This window comes from Schistocerca cancellata, chromosome 3 (genome assembly GCF_023864275.1).
Source record: "Schistocerca cancellata isolate TAMUIC-IGC-003103 chromosome 3, iqSchCanc2.1, whole genome shotgun sequence".
Classification (NCBI taxonomy): domain Eukaryota; kingdom Metazoa; phylum Arthropoda; class Insecta; order Orthoptera; family Acrididae; genus Schistocerca; species Schistocerca cancellata.
This window is the reverse complement of record NC_064628.1, coordinates 411215207-411233774: the sequence shown is the minus strand read 5'-3', so window position 1 is coordinate 411233774 and position 18568 is coordinate 411215207. Positions and strand designations below refer to the sequence as shown.

Sequence of the window (18568 nt, the reverse complement as noted above, 5' to 3'; positions counted from 1 at the left end):
ACACAGACTTCTGAATGAACTATGAAGTGGTGCACACACAAAATTGGGAGTTACAGCATGATGCCTTCACATGGGCAATTTCTTGAAAAGGTTTTATGTGAGAAAGACAGCCAGCTGCATGCCATCGAAATCTCTCATTTCTTCTTGGGTCTCTTAAGTAGTGATGGCAGTGAAAACTGTACATTGTCATTTTCTCCTCTTAAACCAAAATTACCATGTATTTTACTACCAGAGCTGTTTTACACTTTTCTTTTAGATGACATGTTCTTGCAAATGCCACATCTTTTGTTATTACTTATTTGAGCATTGAGCTGCTTACAAATATGAATCAGCATTGAAATCCTCAATTTCTGCTTCTGAATCAGTCATCAAGGACTTCATCCATATAACTGAAAATATCACAGTAAACAAATTTTGCCATTTGAAAGCTGTAGAAATGTGCAGAAAGTGGGTCAGCAAACACCACAGAGGTGGTAATGGAATGCAGACATCCTTCCTTGTGTGTTCAGTTAATTTATTTTAATATTCTGTGGATCATAATTGCAACCTCTGTTGTCAATGACAATTGCAATAAACTTTCTCAATGAAAAATATGGCAACATGCTGACCATTTACATGATCTTTTTATGCTACTTCTTTTTTTTTACATTTAATGTTTTATCCTTAACTAAGATCTCGCTCTCTCTCTCTCTCTCTCTCTCTCTCTCTCTCTCTCTCTCACACACACACACACACACACACACACAGCAACCCTATTATTACACATTCTGTGAAGTAGAAGGATCTGTCAGGCAGATATGATGAATTTAATCTGTTATCTACTGAATTCTTCATATCACTCAGTAGGCAATCACTCATTCCTTTCTGTGTCAAAGTTAAGTGATGTGTAGTGTAAGTCATTTCTCCTTCTAGTATTATGATATTATGAATGTTACTGTTGTTTTCAAATTGTGATTTGTTATTGAGAACTAACTTCAAATGAGAGTAAATGTATTTTGAGGCTGTTGTCAGAAAGACCAACTGTTTAAAGAGCTATTTACAAGAAGCTCTAGAGTGGACACTACATGTTACCTTTAAAGTACACATCTTGCGACAAATCATATTTTGCTTCTAAGTAGCATTTTCGGAAAGTAAGTGTATTATAACTGTATTGGACTGTGATTTTTTGTGAGCTGGCAACACTAAGTGGTAGAGGGGGATCCCCTGAGGACAGTGAGCATCTCAGGAGCACGGTAGTGTGTAAACTCAAGTTGCAGAAGGAATAAGAGTTACTGAAATCTTTTCGCGAATCAAAACTGTTTATGGAGAAGTGTTACGAACAGAAGGAGTGTTTTTAAGTGATGTAGAGAGTTAAATGGAGGCAAAACAAATGTTCATGATGAGCAGAGGAGTGGAAAACCATTTTGACTGAGGAGTTGAAGTAAAAAATCAAGGAAACTACTTGTGGAAACCGCTGAAGAACTCCCTTATGAGATACTCAGAAAATGCTGGGATACCAGAAACTGTGCACAAAGTGAGTCCCAAAAAAGCTGTCAGAGCAGCACAAGAAAAATCTGGTTTTAGCACCTGCAAGATTCCTGAGTGACTTGAATTGGAAGGTGAGGATTTTCTGAGCTCTGTGGTGACTGGAGATGAAACATGGGTGGCTCATTACGTGCCTGAGACAATAAGAGAGCCATCACAGTGGCAACACATCAATTCTCCATCCAAAAAATTAAAAACCACAATTTCATGCAAAAAGAAAGAAAAAAAATCATGGCTTCATTTTTTTGGGACCAAAAAGGCATCATTTGGTTGAATTTTTGCCTCAGGGTGACCATGAATGCACAACAATATTGTAAGACCCGAAAGAAAACACTAAAGGAGCATTCAAAAGAAAGAAGTGAAATGCTGATGAGAGGACTGTGCCTGTCCTCACACAGCCCTGGCTACCAAGGCAGTCTTGGACTCATTTGGTTGTAATGACTTGGCACTTTCAAATTATCATCTTTTCACCGCCCTGAAGGCAGACATGGGTAGCATTAAGTCTTCTTTGAGTAGGGCACAAAGAAGTTTGTACTACAGCTCACCACTTGCATTGCAAGGGATGGCGATTATATGGAAAAATAATCAAATGTATTAACAACATCCTGTAATTTTCTCAAATACACATTTTCTAAAAAGAAAAAAAAAAAAAAAAAAAGAATAATGTGGTACACTTACTTTCTGAACATGCCTTGTAGTTCATTTTCTTATTAATATAAACACCCAAGAATTTAGAATATTTATTAGTTTAACCTTATGTTTCATTCTAATTTATTTCTTATCGGGCTTTATGCAGCACAGAATAGTGTGCTCTGTGTTTAACTGAAGTTCAGTGAAAGTCCATTTGCAAAGAACCAGTAGTTAATTTTTGTGAAAATTTTATTTACATTTTTAAATGTGGGAGTTTATCCATTAGGATTGATTATAGTATGTCTGTTGTCAGCAAAGAGCAATTGTGGTGTATAATGGCATATCATTCGTATATGTATAACAAACCAAAATCAAACCCAGTGTTGATCCTTATGGTACACTTCTTAATGTGACACCCCTCTAATGGGTTACTCTGCATCCTTATAATTAGGTAGGATGAAAACTAGTAAGCAGCAAGTTCTCTGACACCACAACACGTAAGCTTCTCAAGGAGAATACTGTAAGTGAATAATCAGATGCTTTTTTACAAGTCATAGAAAATACTGGTTGTTAGTATTTTGTCATTTAAATTTGCAACAGTAGGCACAAAGTGGAGTATCTGCTACAAAATGATGGTGCACAGCATGAGCCATTCTCTGGCATCATTTGCCTAACTGACTGACACTGCCCAAGTCCTGCTCAAGTGCTATCCACAAAGTGTTAATAAGCTCATGTTTATAGAGGTGCTTTGCTCTTCATTCGCCACTTTCATCCTTCTTTTCTTATATTCATAGTTATTTATTCATTTAGTTTATTCCCCCTGTAGCCAGTCATTTCAAAAATTCCGTGATGTGTGGATCATTTACAACAATTTTGTTAATGTGTTATTACTGAAGTATATGCTATCTGCTGTTGCTCATTGCAATGGCAGTGCCTGTCAGGTAGTGTGGTCAGTTGGTTACCATGATTGTAATACATGGGTGGAATATACACAGCACACTAATAAATCACAGGATGGTGGAGTCTCTATCAATTTTCAATTGCTCTCCTGATAATAACCAACAGATGCCCAGTCGAAATACCTTGCAATGAAGTGAACAATGGCCAGCTGCAAGTCTTCTTTGAATGTTCCATTTGCAAAATCACAATACTAATAATAAAATAAGGAGGAGGAGGAGAATAATATTAAGTTCACCAATTACAAGCTCTTTAGAGACCAATAAATTTGTTGGAAAAAAAAATGTGATGTTGGTAAGTTGTAAAGTGATTTTTTGGTCTCCTGCATACTCACATTATATTAGCCTGAAATGTATACCTTCATTTTCTACACTTTCTGAAAAATAGTATGCTCTGATAACTACCTTTCAACTTCCTTTCAAGATGGATTCTGCCATCCTTACTTCTCTTGCTTACATTAGTACTGGTATCTGTTTTGTTTGCTTGACACTCTTCTTAATATGAACATGTTTTTCTTGACATTCCAGTCTTATCAATCCGATCTTTCTTTAAGACAGTTCTAATCTGTGGTCCTTGTTCCTATCCGGTTCCATCAATATGGTGATCCAACATTCCTAATGAGTAAATAATTCTCAAGTTCATTCACTTTTGGATAAATAAATGGCTCCTTCACCATCAGACATTTCATTTCCAGAGACAATTGAAACTCTGTGCCAGGACCATAACATCATTTATACACATCATAAACACTTCGGTGTGCATCTCAGTGAATGGCAACTCTGCAGTTCTCTTCTTTTCTCCCCCAGTTCTTTGTAATATTCTTTACTAGTCTGACTATGGTCAATATTACTTTATTCTGTGTCCACTATATTGTTTTTTCTTCCTTTTTTTCAGTTCATCTGTTTCTGTAAAGATAAGAATGTATTGTATACCTGGTGCTTTACAGCTTGCAAATGTACTGTAATTATAATTGTCACCAAGTTCACAGTATTGTGATGTTCTTCCGAACCTGTCCCATCTTCGTACCCTGCTTAGCACCTTGTACTTGTATTTCTGTTCATTTTCATTATACAAACTTGAAGTGATCACTATCTTCTTTTTCTTCATATTTGCAAGAATTAAATTTTTTTTTTTTTTTTTTAGTTCATAATTCTCAGCACTAGTATTAATTAATTTTCCAACAAGCAGATACCAATAAAACTTGTGTTGTTGTTGATTAATGGCACTCATGTAATTAATTTATAAATAATTTTTATTGGTAATCCCTATATTGAAGTAGATTGTTTAGCCAGATGTCTTTACAATCTGCTGTTCATTTCTAAATTCTTTAACATTGATACTATCACAGAATGTTGACATAAGTTTCATAAGATTCTTTATATTGAAACTCAGATTTGATGTAAATAAAGTTTTCTTTGCATATTGTGGCTTATACACTTATCTGGAAGTGAAGTGAGCATTTTTCCTCTTATTACAGATATGATGATAACACTGGTGGAGCGGCTTGCCGAATTTATTCCTATTCTCCCTTACTTTGAGGAAAATAAATATTTTTATAGTTTTGAGGTGCAGACAATGGCCATGATTATTTTCGTGCTGAAATTACTTCTAGGATTGGATGATCGTACAGAGCACAGTGTGTCAGAAACTGCAGAAAGGCTAAATGAGTGAGTATATGATTATTACTGTAACAGAATGTCTAATTATGATACTGCCTCAAGTCCTTACATTAATGTAAACATCTACATCTACATTCATGGTCTGCAAGCCACCGTGCGGTACATGGTGGAGGATAACCTGTACCACCGGTAGTCATTTCCTTTCCTGTTACACTCAAAAATACAGCGAGGGAAAAATGACTATCTATGTGTCTCTGTAGGAGCCCTAATTTCTTATATCTTATCTTCATGATCCTTACACAGAAAGTATGTTAACATAAATAGAATCATTTTGCACTAAGTTTCAAATGCCAGTTCTCTACATTTTCTCAATAGTGTTCCATGAAAAGAATGTCACCTTCCCTCCAGGGATTCCTAGTTGAGTTCCAAAAGCATCTCCGTAACACTTGTGTGTTGTTCAGATCTACCAGTAACAAATCTAGCAGTCTGCCTCTGAATTGCTTCAGTGTCTTCCTTTAATTTTACCGACTCAAGCAATACTCAAGAATAATTTGTACTAGCATGCTATATGCGGTCTCCTTTACAGATGAACCACACTTTCCCAAAATTCTCCCAGTAAACTGAAGTCAGTGATTCACCTTTCATACTGCATTCTTCACGTGCTCATTCCATTTCATATCACTTTGCAACATTACACTTAGATATTTAAATGATGCGACTGTGTCAAGCAGGACCTACTAATTCTGTATCCGAACATCATGGGTTTGTTTTTCCTATTCATCTGCATTAACTTACTATTTTCTACAATTAGAGCTAGCTGCCATTTATTGCTCCAACTAGAAATTTTGTCTAAGTCACCAAAGCATCATCAGCAAACAACTGCAGATTGCTGCCCATCCTGTGCACCAGGCTACTTATGTGTATAGGCAATAATAGCAGTCCTATCACACTTCTCTGATGCACTGCTGACAATACCCTTGTCTCAGATGAACGTTTGGCATTGAGAATAACACACTGGGTTCTGTTATTTAATAAATCTTCAAGCCACTCACATATCTGGAAACCTATTCCATATGCCCACACTTTCATCGACAGTCTGCAGTAGGGCACTGTGTCAGGTGCTTTCTGGAAAGTTAGAAATATGGTATCTACCTATTGCCCTTCATCCATAGTTCCCTGTATGTTATATGAGGAAAGGACAAGCTGAGTTTTGCATATGTTATGCTTTCTAAAACCATGCTGATTTGTGGACACAAGCTTTTCAGTCCCAAGAAAGTTTATTGTATTCAAATGAAGAATATTTTCAAGGATTCTGCAGCAACCCAATATTAGGAACATTGTTTGGTAATTTTGTGGTTTCGTTCTTTTACCCTCCTTATATACAGGAGTTGCCTGCAATTTTTTTTCCAGTCACTTGGGATTTTGCATAGGGCAAGAGATTCACGATAAATGCAAGCTAGGAAAGGGGCCAATGCCGTAGAGTACTCCTTGTAAAACCAAATTGGGATTCCATCAGGACCTGGCAACCTAATTGTTTCTCTGAGCCAACTACTATCCTTTTTGATGGTGACAATATTTTGCTTGGTGCACAGTAGACTGACTGCCACAGGTTTTGTATCCCAGGTGGTCTGAATGAAAAGAATTACAGGTGAGACAAATATTGATTGGCTGTCAAGGTCTCATGTTATTCTACTCAGTATCAGGCTGTGGGAAGGCATGGTCTACAACCCTACCTGCAGGGAGCCACTGATTTGAGTGGATACTGAGAGAAGGTGGCAGAAATTGCAACACAAATAAAAGATTTGGAAATTAACACAAAGAGATGTATTCTGAAATTAGCACAGAAAATGTACTCTTAACTGGGGCAGCCTCCACTGACATAGAAACATACATAGAATGACATATAGAGATAGCATTCACCTATAGCTATGTAAGTTGAACTGAGAACACTTCAGAGTAAGAATCCAGAACCATTAAAACTAGCCTTTGGCAACAAAAGGAAGGGGTGACAGAATTTGGTACACCTTACCACATTGCTGGTGCTGCTATTCTCCCATAGTATCACTAAATACTGATGATTGCCAAATGAACAAGACAATGATCAAATCCGAGCACAATTATTAGATTGTGCCCAAAGTCATGAACCTTTGAGCTTTATCGTCACATGGTGGAGCAGTCGTATGGACAATAGGCAGTCGTAGGTGCAGCTAGTGGACCTTCCAAGATGTTTCAGAATGGGGCAGGAGCAGTGATGCTCATGGCTTTTGTTAGCTGGTCAGCACCTCACACTACTACGTCTATGGTTGAAAAAATGTAGTTCTGGTGCTGCCAACTTGTTGAGTGGTTACACATCTAGCTGTCATCTGCTGGGCCATAGACTTGGCTGCTTCCTTTTTGTCCCAGAGGTTTCCTAACCTGGCACAGCTTCGGCCATTGGGATGACAGGATGTTCAGTATTTGCGAGCACCTCAAGACAAAGAAGATCCCCATTTAAACTTGAATCTTTTTAACAGCAGCCGCTATTTTGAACAATTTATTAATTCCTCTCAAAATGATGGCAGCCAAGATCTGTTTTCAAATCTTGGTTCCTCAGTCTGTAGGAAATTATTATGATTTAAGTTGTGGTTGCATCTGTAGATACTTCAGAATCAAATTTATATGCAAATTATGTACAGAGAAGCAGTATGTTCCTCATCAAAAGGTCCCAAATCAGTCACACAATTTCATATTCATTTTGTACTCTTGACTCATCCTTTGTTTCCGGCCTTGCACAGCTGCCAACATGCTCTTCACTGCACATGGCATTCTTGTGAGGGTTCGTAACATGGTGTGTTACATTGCAGGTGGGCTCCAAAACTCCTGCCTATCATTCAGTCAGCTACTCTTCACTTGTGGTTATTTCATACTTATAGAAAATTATCTATTTAGTAGTGCAGTCTAAGCAACTGATTGTAATTTTGCAACATTATCTTAATTAATGTTCTTGATGTTTCATTTGTTGTACATGAGATGTCTCTGAATAGAAGCAATACATTCCTAATGAAATGTGATAATGTATGTAATATGTGTGAATGTTTTCTATCTTTGCTTAGTAGTGCTGTAGGTGACAACTTAAACTTTGTTGGAACTGCGCAAGGGTAGCCACATATAATGTGGTGATGCAGTGGTTAGCACACTGGACTCACATTTGAGAGGACAATGGTTCAAACCCACATCTAACCAACCAGATTTAGGTTTTCCATGATTTCCATAAGTCCTTCCACACAAACGCCAGGATGGTTCTTTTCAAAGTACACACCCAGTTTCCTTCCCCATCCTTGACACAAGCTGAGCTTGTGCTCTGTCTCTAATGACCTCTACGTCGAGCGGGTGTTAAACCCAAGTCTTCCTTCTTTTAATAAATATTTTATCACAAGGCTATGCTTGACTCATAGTCTGAAATGGATTTACCATCAACAAGCAATGAGATGGTACAAAAAGTGATTCTGACTTCAAAATGGCAGTGGCCAACATTAGTCACAATGCATTATAGGAAGGACACAGATAAGATTGCAGTGTCTTAAAATCATAAACCAAACTGCTAGAGGATGGCAGAGAGGTTCAAATAAAGATTTCCAATTGTTTACCATGATACACTATCAGTGAAGAGTGGCTGCATACCTATTATCGAATTACTCCTATAGTCTGATATGGTAAAGCTCCTGCTCTTCTAGACTGATCACTAGTGTGCTGGATGAAGATGATATCCACTGTCCCCCTCCCCCTTACAGGGGGCTTGCAGGAACTTCATAAAACTGTGAACTACTAATCCTTCACAGTGGGAAGCAGGGGTGGTGCGATGTCAAGTTGCATTCTTCCCCTGAATTGGCAGCCCTGCTATGCTGCAGGAGCTGGTTGCAGTGGTGTATAGTTGTTTCAGGTCAAGTGTGTAAGATGATGGAAATGACTGCATGGTCAGTGACTCAACGCTGCAAACATTGTGATGATATAATATTATATTACATGTTTGCACTGGCACAGGACAAAGCTGGGGCCCCATGTCAATCTGGAATGTTAGCCACCTCAGGTTGATGCAGTATTTGGTCATAATGGCAGTGACCCAGTTCTCTGGGTGGTGACCAGCCTTCAAGGAAGTGTCAGCATCCCTAAAGTATGTGGCGATACTCATCTTCTGCATTAGTATCGGAATTTGATGGCACTGAAAATGTGATGCAACACTTGTTTTTCACATTGACAAGTCCGCTGTGGCTATATACAGGGTGTTACAAAAAGGTACGGCCAAACTTTCAGGAAACATTCCTCACACACAAAGAAAGAAAATATGTTATGTGGACATGTGTCCGGAAACGCTTACTTTCCATGTTAGAGCTCATTTTAGTTTCGTCAGTATGTACTGAACTTCCTCGATTCACCACCAGTTGGCCCAATTGAAGGAAGGTAATGTTGACTTCGGTGCTTGTGTTGACATGCGACTCATTGCTCTACAGTACTAGCATCAAGCACATCAGTACGTAGCATCAACAGGTTAGTGTTCATCACAAACGTAGTTTTGCAGTCAGTGCAACGTTTACAAATGCGGAGTTGGCAGATGCCCATTTGATGTATGGATTAGCACGGGGCAATAGCCGTGGCACAGTACGTTTGTATCGAGACAGATTTCCAGAAGGAAGGTGTCCCGACAGGAAGACGTTTGAAGCAATTGATCAGCGTCTTAGGGAGCACAGAACATTGCAGCCTATGACTCGCGACTGGGGAAGACCTAGAACGACGAGGACACCTGCACACAACTACCATCAGACCACCCTTGCTCTGCCGCCTTCTACAGGAGACTGCCTACCGGGGATCCTGCTGGCACCTAATGGTCTGAGGCATAAATGGAGGTCCTCTCAGCTCTGTGCCACTAGGGTCCATTGCTGCCTGACGGGTTATTGTAGCCAACAGTCCCAGGTTCGTCCCCTGGGAAATCTCAGAGGCTGTTGTGTCACACCAGGCTGTGACGCAGGAAGTCTTCACTCAGCTCCCACTGGTTGTCAGGCAATTGAGTCCTTTGACAGCTGCCACCACATCGGCATCTGGCATATTGGCATTTGCTGGGCAAGCACCCAGCTTTCCAGCAGCCTATATGACAGCAAGGATGACTTCCAAAGCTGCTGCAGTTAACACTAATATTGTTTAGTTTATTTACTATCTGTACACTAAAATCACTCTTTCAAGCAGAATGCACCTAGGGTAGAAACACAGAGCCTTGTAGGAGTGCTCAGTAGAGATGATGAATATTTTTATTTGTGGGCTATGTCTTAAACCCCCCCCCCCCCAATTGTAAAAACAAAAAATTAATATTATATATATTACTGGCTTATGATTAGAAAATTTTGTCAGGACACTGTACAAAATATTTTTCAGTACACAGTACAAACTATTTATCGTGCAAAACATGTTTTGGTAAAGAGAGTTGTTAACTAAAGTGGAAATAATCATACTGCTATTTTTCATGTTTACAAATTGGATTTGGTTTTTCGGACTTTGCCCTTGCAAAACACAGTTTTTCTTTTTTTTCCACATTCTTTACCTCCACCTATATATTACCTTCAGTGGGCCTCATTTTATTTCTGGAAACTATTATACAAAAGCTGTTGCTGTTTCTCAGTTTTAGACCTGGATACATGTACATGTTGATTTAATTGTGATTGTTTACATGAAACTAAAACAATTTCGATAATGAGCTAGTACACTTTTGCTTGTTTTTATGCATTTTTGTGCTTGACTCTGTGTCATCTGCAAAGTAGCCATAAAAAATGTTTCTTTATTCATAGAGAAATTATTTTTTGTGTGTTTGTCCCATCCCAAATAACAGTAGTGGATGTTCTGTACTTAAGTTGTCTGCTGTACTGCACAAGCTTAGCACGTTTCTTTGTGATATGTAATTATATACATAGTTTTCCATATTGCTTTCATTTCACTGTCACTGGGTATAGAAAGTTATCATTCACAAAAACAAGATTTAGGAAAAAATCTTTGTCGACACACTTACAGAGAGATGCTTTATTACTGTTGCAGACCTCTTGTTTATCATTTTGTTTTTGTCCAGTGTGACACTAATTTTGAATGTTTGGGAGTTTGGGGGGGGGGGGGGGGGCGCTTACTCTGTGTATGTGTGTACATGGATATAGGGAGTGAGAATGTGAGAGAGGTGACAGAATATGAGAAGTGAGACAGAGTGATGGGAGATGAGAAGCAAGTGTTTGAGATAATTGAAGATGTTTGAATGCTAGGTCTTCCTACATGGTGCACAGTTTCAAAGCTCTGAGATGCTCAGGTGTTTTTGATATTCATACTTCTTAAAACATAGTTTAAATCTTTTCTGCTCAATTTAAAAGTGCAAATGCAACATTTGTACAGGTAAAAAAATAGAGTTCTATTGTACCACATCCCAAAATTTGCAGCTGTGAATCTTTTTGCCAGAGGTACCAGTACAGAGTAGTGGTGCATACTGTCACAAATCAAGGAGTGGTTGTTCCCACAATGAAACTGCATCTGACAGAATTTTAAGTAATTAATGAGTAAAGGAAACAATAGTTAACAGGCACACAAACAGAAGGAAAACTGTGCTAGCTTTCGGACAAATCCTTTTTTGAGTCACACACACACACACACACACACACACACACACACACACACACACACACACACCTGCACCTCTACCTGTACAGCTACCTTGTGCTGGCTGAATGCACAATACCAGAACTGCATTTAAGCAAGAAGACTGGAGTGAGATGGTGTCTCAGTTGGGGATAGGTGACAAAAGAAACAAGAAGGTTGGGCCAGGTTGGCTGGTGGCTCAGAGGGAAGTGGCAAGCTTGTGAGATGGAGGGAGATGCATCACGTGCATAGGATAGGAACGTGACAGCGATATGAGGAAGTGAATTAGGAGGGGGGGGGGGGGGGGCGGCAACAGAGGAAAGAGGAACGAGAGAGTGGTGGTAAGAGGGTGTGGTTGCAGGGGGTTAGTGATGATAAAGGCCAGGAGGATTATGGAAATGAAAGGTGTGTTGCAAGGATAACTCTCATCTACATAGTTCAGAAAATATTGTGCTGGATGGAAGGATCAAGATGGCACATGCTTTGCAGTCATTGAAATCCTGTATGTTGTGCTCAGCAGTGTGTTCCTAAATTATTTACATTTTGGCAGAACTTGCCATATCAAATTTGTATCACAAAGTTTATCTGGACATATTGAAGAATGTTTTATTGTGTTCACTTACCACAGTGAATATTGCTAGCATAATTTGGAACTTGCTTTGGCATTCTATAATGGATACGTCAGTGGTAATAATTCTCCAGCTTTGGGCAATAGAAGAGATTCTGATGGAAAAATAAGAGTGTCGATAAAAGAAACACTAATGTGCAGTCCTTGAGCCACTGTTTGTGAGGCAACACATGCCGTACAGATCAGCTCTTAAGTATCAAGTTCCAAAGGTATTACAGTATATTTTGGAGTATCAGTTAGTGACTTAAGAATGCAATTTTTATGTAAATTTTGAATTGCACTCAATCACCAGTGTATGCATGTGGTGCAGTGATTCTTAGCTTCATCAGCATCAGTACAGACACTGATTATTATTTATTTATTTTTTTAGACTTTATGAAGGCACTTAATTTTCATGAAAATGTGTTTTTAAATATTTAACAAATTTTACAATGTGCCAGTCCCAGAATATTCATGGTCATAAGACCATGAATATTCTGGTCTATTCTCTGTTTCCTTAAACAAACTTTGTTGGGTTTTTTTGTTGCAGAGGTAGTCAAAATATTCTTTGTTAGCTTATGTGGGTTCATTCTGAGGATGTGTCCATAAAAATCAGTTCTTTTCCTTGTTATGTCTCAGAGTTTTTCGGTAGTTTCATTTTTGATGTGAATTACTTTGTTGTTGTTAAATCTGGGGCCAAGGGTTTTCCTTGATGCCTTCCTTTCTTTGATCTCCAGCCTTTCAACTGGACCATGGCTGGTGATGGACAATGTTTTGGTTGCATACATGGCTTCCAGTTTCATTACTGTTTTCTGCATACATGGCTTCCTGTTTCATTACTGTTTTGTAATGTCTTATTTGTGCTTTCCATGTGGTGGACTTTTTTGTTACATATGTTTTTGGTGAGTTCTAAGGGCAGTTCAACTTTACTTCTCCTAGGTTCTATTGCTTCTTGTCGAGGGCATTTCCTCTGATCCATTCTCCAAGATATTTGAATTCTTTGATGTTATCTATTTTTTCTGTGGCCATTTTAAAATATTTTGGTGGTCTGTTCTTTGGCTTCTTTTCAGGTCTTGGTTAATAGTGCCATATCGTCTGCAGTGGCTCGGCAATTGACTTTGATGCCTTTATTTTTTGTTTCTAGTTGGATTCACTATGAATCTTCATGTTCCACTTTATGACTAATTTTTCTAGGTCACATTTAAACAGCAGTGGGGAGAGTCCATCTCCTTGCCATACACCAGTTTTTATCTCAAAAGGGTCAGAGAGTTCTCCCATGTATTTGACTTTGGAGTATGTGTCAGTAAGGGTTCCTATAATTAGGTTTGTTGTTTTGTTGTCTGTGTTTAATTCTTTTAGTGTAGGGATGAGGGATTCCTGATACATTGAGTCATATTTCACTGGTATAGAAATTTAATGTGTTACAGAATGGAGGTTAGCATCTCACTTTTGTAGAGCAGAAATGGAGAAGGGAGGAGTTGCCACATTCATCAGGAACTGTCATAAATTAAGGAACATAGGCATTCATAAATTGCCTAGAACAGCATATGGAAGCATGTGCAACAGAAGTAGAATTTCATTAAAAAATCCTTCATAATATTAAGTGTATATCGAGAACCTGCTTGGTTGCTGGTGACTTCAATGTAGATTTCCTTGAAGACTCTCCCAATACGAACTTATTTGAGTTAGTAACACTATCATTCAACTTAATTCCCACTGTAAAGTTCCCAACTACGGTAGCTAATTGCTCGCAAACGGCAATTGATTATATCTTTATAAAAAAGTCCAATGAACAAAATTACATTACAAAACCAATATTCAATGGCCTCTCAGACCATGACATGCAGTTCCTTCTGTTAAATGTTAATACTGAACAGGATATAAAATCTGTTAAATCTGAACTCAAGTGGGTAATCAATGTTTTCCCCCTAAACTAGCCAAGGTTAGAGCAAAGTCTACAAAGAAGCCATGGATTACTCAAGGAATAGAGGTATCTTGTAAAACTGTCTCTGTCAAACCGAAACAGTACTGATTTTGATGCTATAGCACATTACAAGAAATACTGCAAAATATTAAAGACTGTAATATGGACATCAGAGCAAATATATTGCAAGGAAAATATAGTCATATCAGATAACAAAATAAAGACAATATGGGATATAGTGAAGGAGGAGATCGGTAGAAGCAGACATGAAGAGGGGCAAATAGCATTAAGAGTAAATGATACATTGGTGACAGATGTGTATAGTGTTGCAGAACGTTTTTTCAAACATTTTATAACTGTTACTGAAAAGTTGGGGTTGTCATGTTCTGTAGATACTGACATGGGATACCTCAGACCTGACATTTCAAGTACTTCCGTAATATGAATTTGACCCGCACTACCCCTGAAGAAGTAATGGCCATCATAAAATCGTTAAACCAAAAACATCTAGTGGGTATGATGAAATATCAACAAAGTTAATTAAAGAATGCCATTCTGAGTTAAGTAACATATTAAGCTATCTGTGTAACCAATCATTTATAAGTGGAATATTTCCTGAATGGTTGAAATATGCTGAAGTTAAGCCACTGTTTAAGAAGGGAGATAAATAGTGGCATCAAATTTCCGTCCAATTTCACTTTTACCAGCATTCTCAAAAATTTTAGAAAAGGTAATGCACAATTGACTTTATAACCAACTTATCACAAATAACATACTGTCAAAGTCGCAGTTCAGATTTCTAAAGGGTTCTGTTGTTGAGAAGGCTATCTACACTTACAGTGAAAAAATACTTAATTCATTAGACAAAAAATTGCAGGCAACTGGTATATTTTGTGATCTGTCAAAGGCATTTGACTGTGTAATTCACAATATCCTTTTAAGTTAATTAGAATATTATGGTGTAACAGGAAATGCTGCAGAATGGTTCAAATGTTATACCTCTGGCAGGAAACAAAGGATGTTATTAGGAAAGAGATATGTATTAAGCTATCAGGCATCATCCAACTGGGAACTAATTACATGTGGGGTCCCACAAAGTTCCATCTTAGGGCCCTTCCTTTTTCTTGTGTGTATCAATGGACTTTCATCAGTAACATTACCAGATGCCAAGTTTGTTTTGTTTGCCGATGATACAAACATTGCAATAAATACCAAGTCAAGTGTAGTCATAAAAAGATCAGCTAGTAAAATATTTGTGGACATTAATCACTGGTTCCTAGCCGATTCTTTGTCACTAAACTTTGAAAAAACATACTACATGCCATCCAGAACTTGTAAGGGGTGTCCCATGAGTATATGCCTAACATATGATGACAAGCAGACAGAAGAAATGGACAGTGTAAAATTCTTGGAATTACAGCTTGATAATAAATTCGACTGGGAGGAGCACACCACAGTACTGCTGAAGCATCTAAACAAATCTCTATTTGCAATGCAAATTCTAACAGACATAGGGGACGTAAAAATTAAAAAGCTGGCATACTATGCTTACTTTAACTCCATAATGTCATATGGGATTATTTTTTGCGGTAATTCATCAAGCCAAGCTAAAGTTTTCCGGGCACAAAAAGGTGCAATAAGACTTATATGTGGTGTGAACTCAAGAACATCCTGCAGAGGCCTGTTTAGGGAACTGGGGATACTAACTACTGCTTCTCAATATATTTATTCCTTAATGAAATTTGTCATTAAAAATATGTCACTTTTTCATACCAACAGCTGAGTTCATGGAATCTATATTAGAAACAAGAATAATCTTCACAAGGATTTAAAGTCACTTACTCTTTTACAAAAAGGTGTGCATTATTCAGGAACACACATTTTCAATAACTTGCCAGCAGCCATAAAAAGCTCAACAACCAATGAAATTCAGTTTAAGAGAAGCCTAAAGGATTTATTGGTAGCCAACTCTTTCTACTCCTTTGATGACTTTCTCAGTAGAAACAACTGATTTTTGTGTGTATATGTGGGTAGGGGGGGGGGGGGGGGGGGCGTGCGCGTGTGTGTGTGTGTGTGTGTGTCAAGTACAATCTAATTTCTGCACCATTTCAGTGCAGTAATGTGTTCATTGTAAATAAGTATTGTAGTAGTTCTATTATACGAGGGTTGGAACTTAAATATTGGCAACTATGTATTCACAACTGATACAAAAGACTTACATGTTTTGCAAAGCTGGTAGTTTTTGGAGCATTACCTTCAACGAGCTTTGCTAAAGAAGCGGTGACACCTTCTGCGCAACCCACCCACCATTTTGCACGACAATGTGCAGGCACATACAGTGCAAGCTGTGGCTGCTCTGTTTGGTCAATGGGACTGGGAAGTATGGTACCATCCACCATACTCCCCGGACTTGAGCTCTTGTGACTTTGATTTAATTCCAAAGATGAAGGAACCACTTTGTGGCATTCGCTTCAGAACTGTTCCAGTGATTCAACAGGCAGTAGACTGCTCCACTCGCACCATCAACAGAACAGGCTCTGCTAACCTTCCACATCACTGGCAACAGGTTCCACACAATGCCGGTGGCTACTTTGAAGGACAGTAACAGGTGCAAACATGTAACTCTTTTGTATCGGTTGTGAATAAATAATTGCCATTATTTAAGTTCCAACGTACGTATGTTTATTACTTTATAAATAAAAAAAATTCTTTTTTAAATTTTAAATAAAGTTAATTAGTGTGAGCTTAGTAAATGAGTGTTGTAAAATGATCCTTTCACATAGTTTCATTAAAAAAATTATTTGTTTTAGTTGTAAATATTTGTCATGTATTATTGTTTTTTCTGACATATTCTACATCCTGGGGTACCTTCTCACTACAGATCAATTGGAATGAAAGCGAATCTAATCTAATCTGAAAGTCAATGAAACTGGTACCATATGATTTTCCTCTTGATTTCTGATAGGCCATTTTGAGATTTAGAATTTGTTCCGGGCAGAATCTTCCTTTCCTGAAACTTTCTTGGTATTTTCCAACATGATGGTCTAATTTGGGTTATGCCCTGTTTAGTAGGACATTACAGAATATTTTGTATGTTATGTCTAGCACTGAGATCCCTCTGTTGGTGTGTTTTGGACCCTTTCGTATGGAGAGGGCGGATGAGAGCCATCTTCCATTCATCTGGGATTCTTTCATTTATCCACATTTCTTCAGAGATGTTTTGGAGAGAATCTGTGGCATTTTTGTTGACTTTTTCCAAAGTTCAGCTGTTATTTGATTTTCTCCCAAGGCTTTATAATTGTTGAAATTTAAAATGCCTGTCTGTAGTTCCTTATTGGGGGGTGGTTCAGAGTTAGGGTTGGTTAATGTGAAGGCCTTAAAGTCCACTGTTTTTCATTATTTCTTCACAGTTGAGGTTTCTGAAACATTCTGCCTGTATTTTGCAGTTAACTCCTCGGAGTTTATTATCTTTTCTGGATTGTATTTCTTCTTTTGGGGACGTTGTTTCTGTTTTTGCTTTTGGGAATGATTTTGAGTTTTATTTTAGAAAAGTAGTGATCAGAATCAAAGTTTTCTCCTCTGAGGACTTTGATATATTATATTTCTTTTTGGAACCTCAGTTTGATTGCCACATGATTGAACTGGAATTTACCTAGGTGTGGCTTTGCTGAGATTCACGTTTTCTGTTCTTGAGGCAGCTTTTTGAAGGCTGTGGATTTCAGCATCATGTTGTGTGCTTGGCATAATTCTATCAGTCTGATGTCATTTTGGTTAGTTCTGTTATGTGCTGGGTAGTTTCTAACAATTTGTTTGTATTTCTACTTCTTTCATATCAGAGCATTGGAATCCCCCAAAAGCAGGATGTTGTGTTTTTCTGGAATTTTTTGCATAACACTGCTGAGTTGGTCCCAAAAAACATTCCACCTCTTCTTTGTCCTTTCTATAGTCTTCATTTAAGGGGCCATGTACATTCGTGATGGTGTATATTTTGTTAGCAGATTTGAAGGTTAGTGAGGGAAGTCTTTCAGATTGTGATGTGAAGTTGATAATGGAGCCCAAAATATGTTTTTTGTATGTCCATTCTTTTGGCAGGAGGTCTTTGGGACAACAGCCATTTAAATTTTGGCAAAATAAAACACCTGCAGCCATTTTATGATTTTATTTTATTTTGTTGCAACTTGTTTTAACACTTCAATGCGCGATCTTCAGTCTGTTGTTGATGCAGTACAGGTAGATATGATCCCTATTTGCCAGCATAACTGGATACGCAGATAATGTGTCAGCACTCCAATCAGTTGATTGGTGCTGACACATTATCTGCGTACCCAGTTATGCTGGCAACTGATGTGATGTGTATAGGATCATATCTACCAATACTGCATCAACAACCACCTGAAGATGGTGCATTGAAGCATTGAAACTGGTTGCAACAAAATAAAATAAAATAATAAGATGGCTGTAGGTGTTTTATTTTGCCGCAAAATATTTTTGTCTTTAATGAAACCAGTTCTAGGGTTGATGTGTGTTTCACAATTTTTTATCTGCCTTTCCTTTGTATTTTCGGAAGCCTCCAGAATCAAAATTGTTTTCATCCATGAATTTGGTTTCTTGTAGGAGTGTTATGAGAATTTTGTGGTTTGTAAAGGTGTCTGTAAGATTTTTAATTAT

The 18568-nt window shown here is 38.0% G+C and overlaps 1 protein-coding gene across 5 annotated transcripts in view; it reads left to right on the top strand.

Moving 5' to 3' along the window:
* LOC126175158 (TATA box-binding protein-associated factor RNA polymerase I subunit B) overlaps positions 1 to 18568 on the top strand; it is a 324489-nt gene that overhangs the window by 256540 nt on the left and 49381 nt on the right. For all 5 annotated transcript variants that reach the window (XM_049921739.1, XM_049921738.1, XM_049921737.1 and 2 more), the window contains one exon: positions 4589 to 4778. In XM_049921739.1, coding sequence (XP_049777696.1) covers positions 4589 to 4778 — 190 coding nt within the window. The remainder of the gene's footprint in view (positions 1 to 4588; positions 4779 to 18568) is intronic.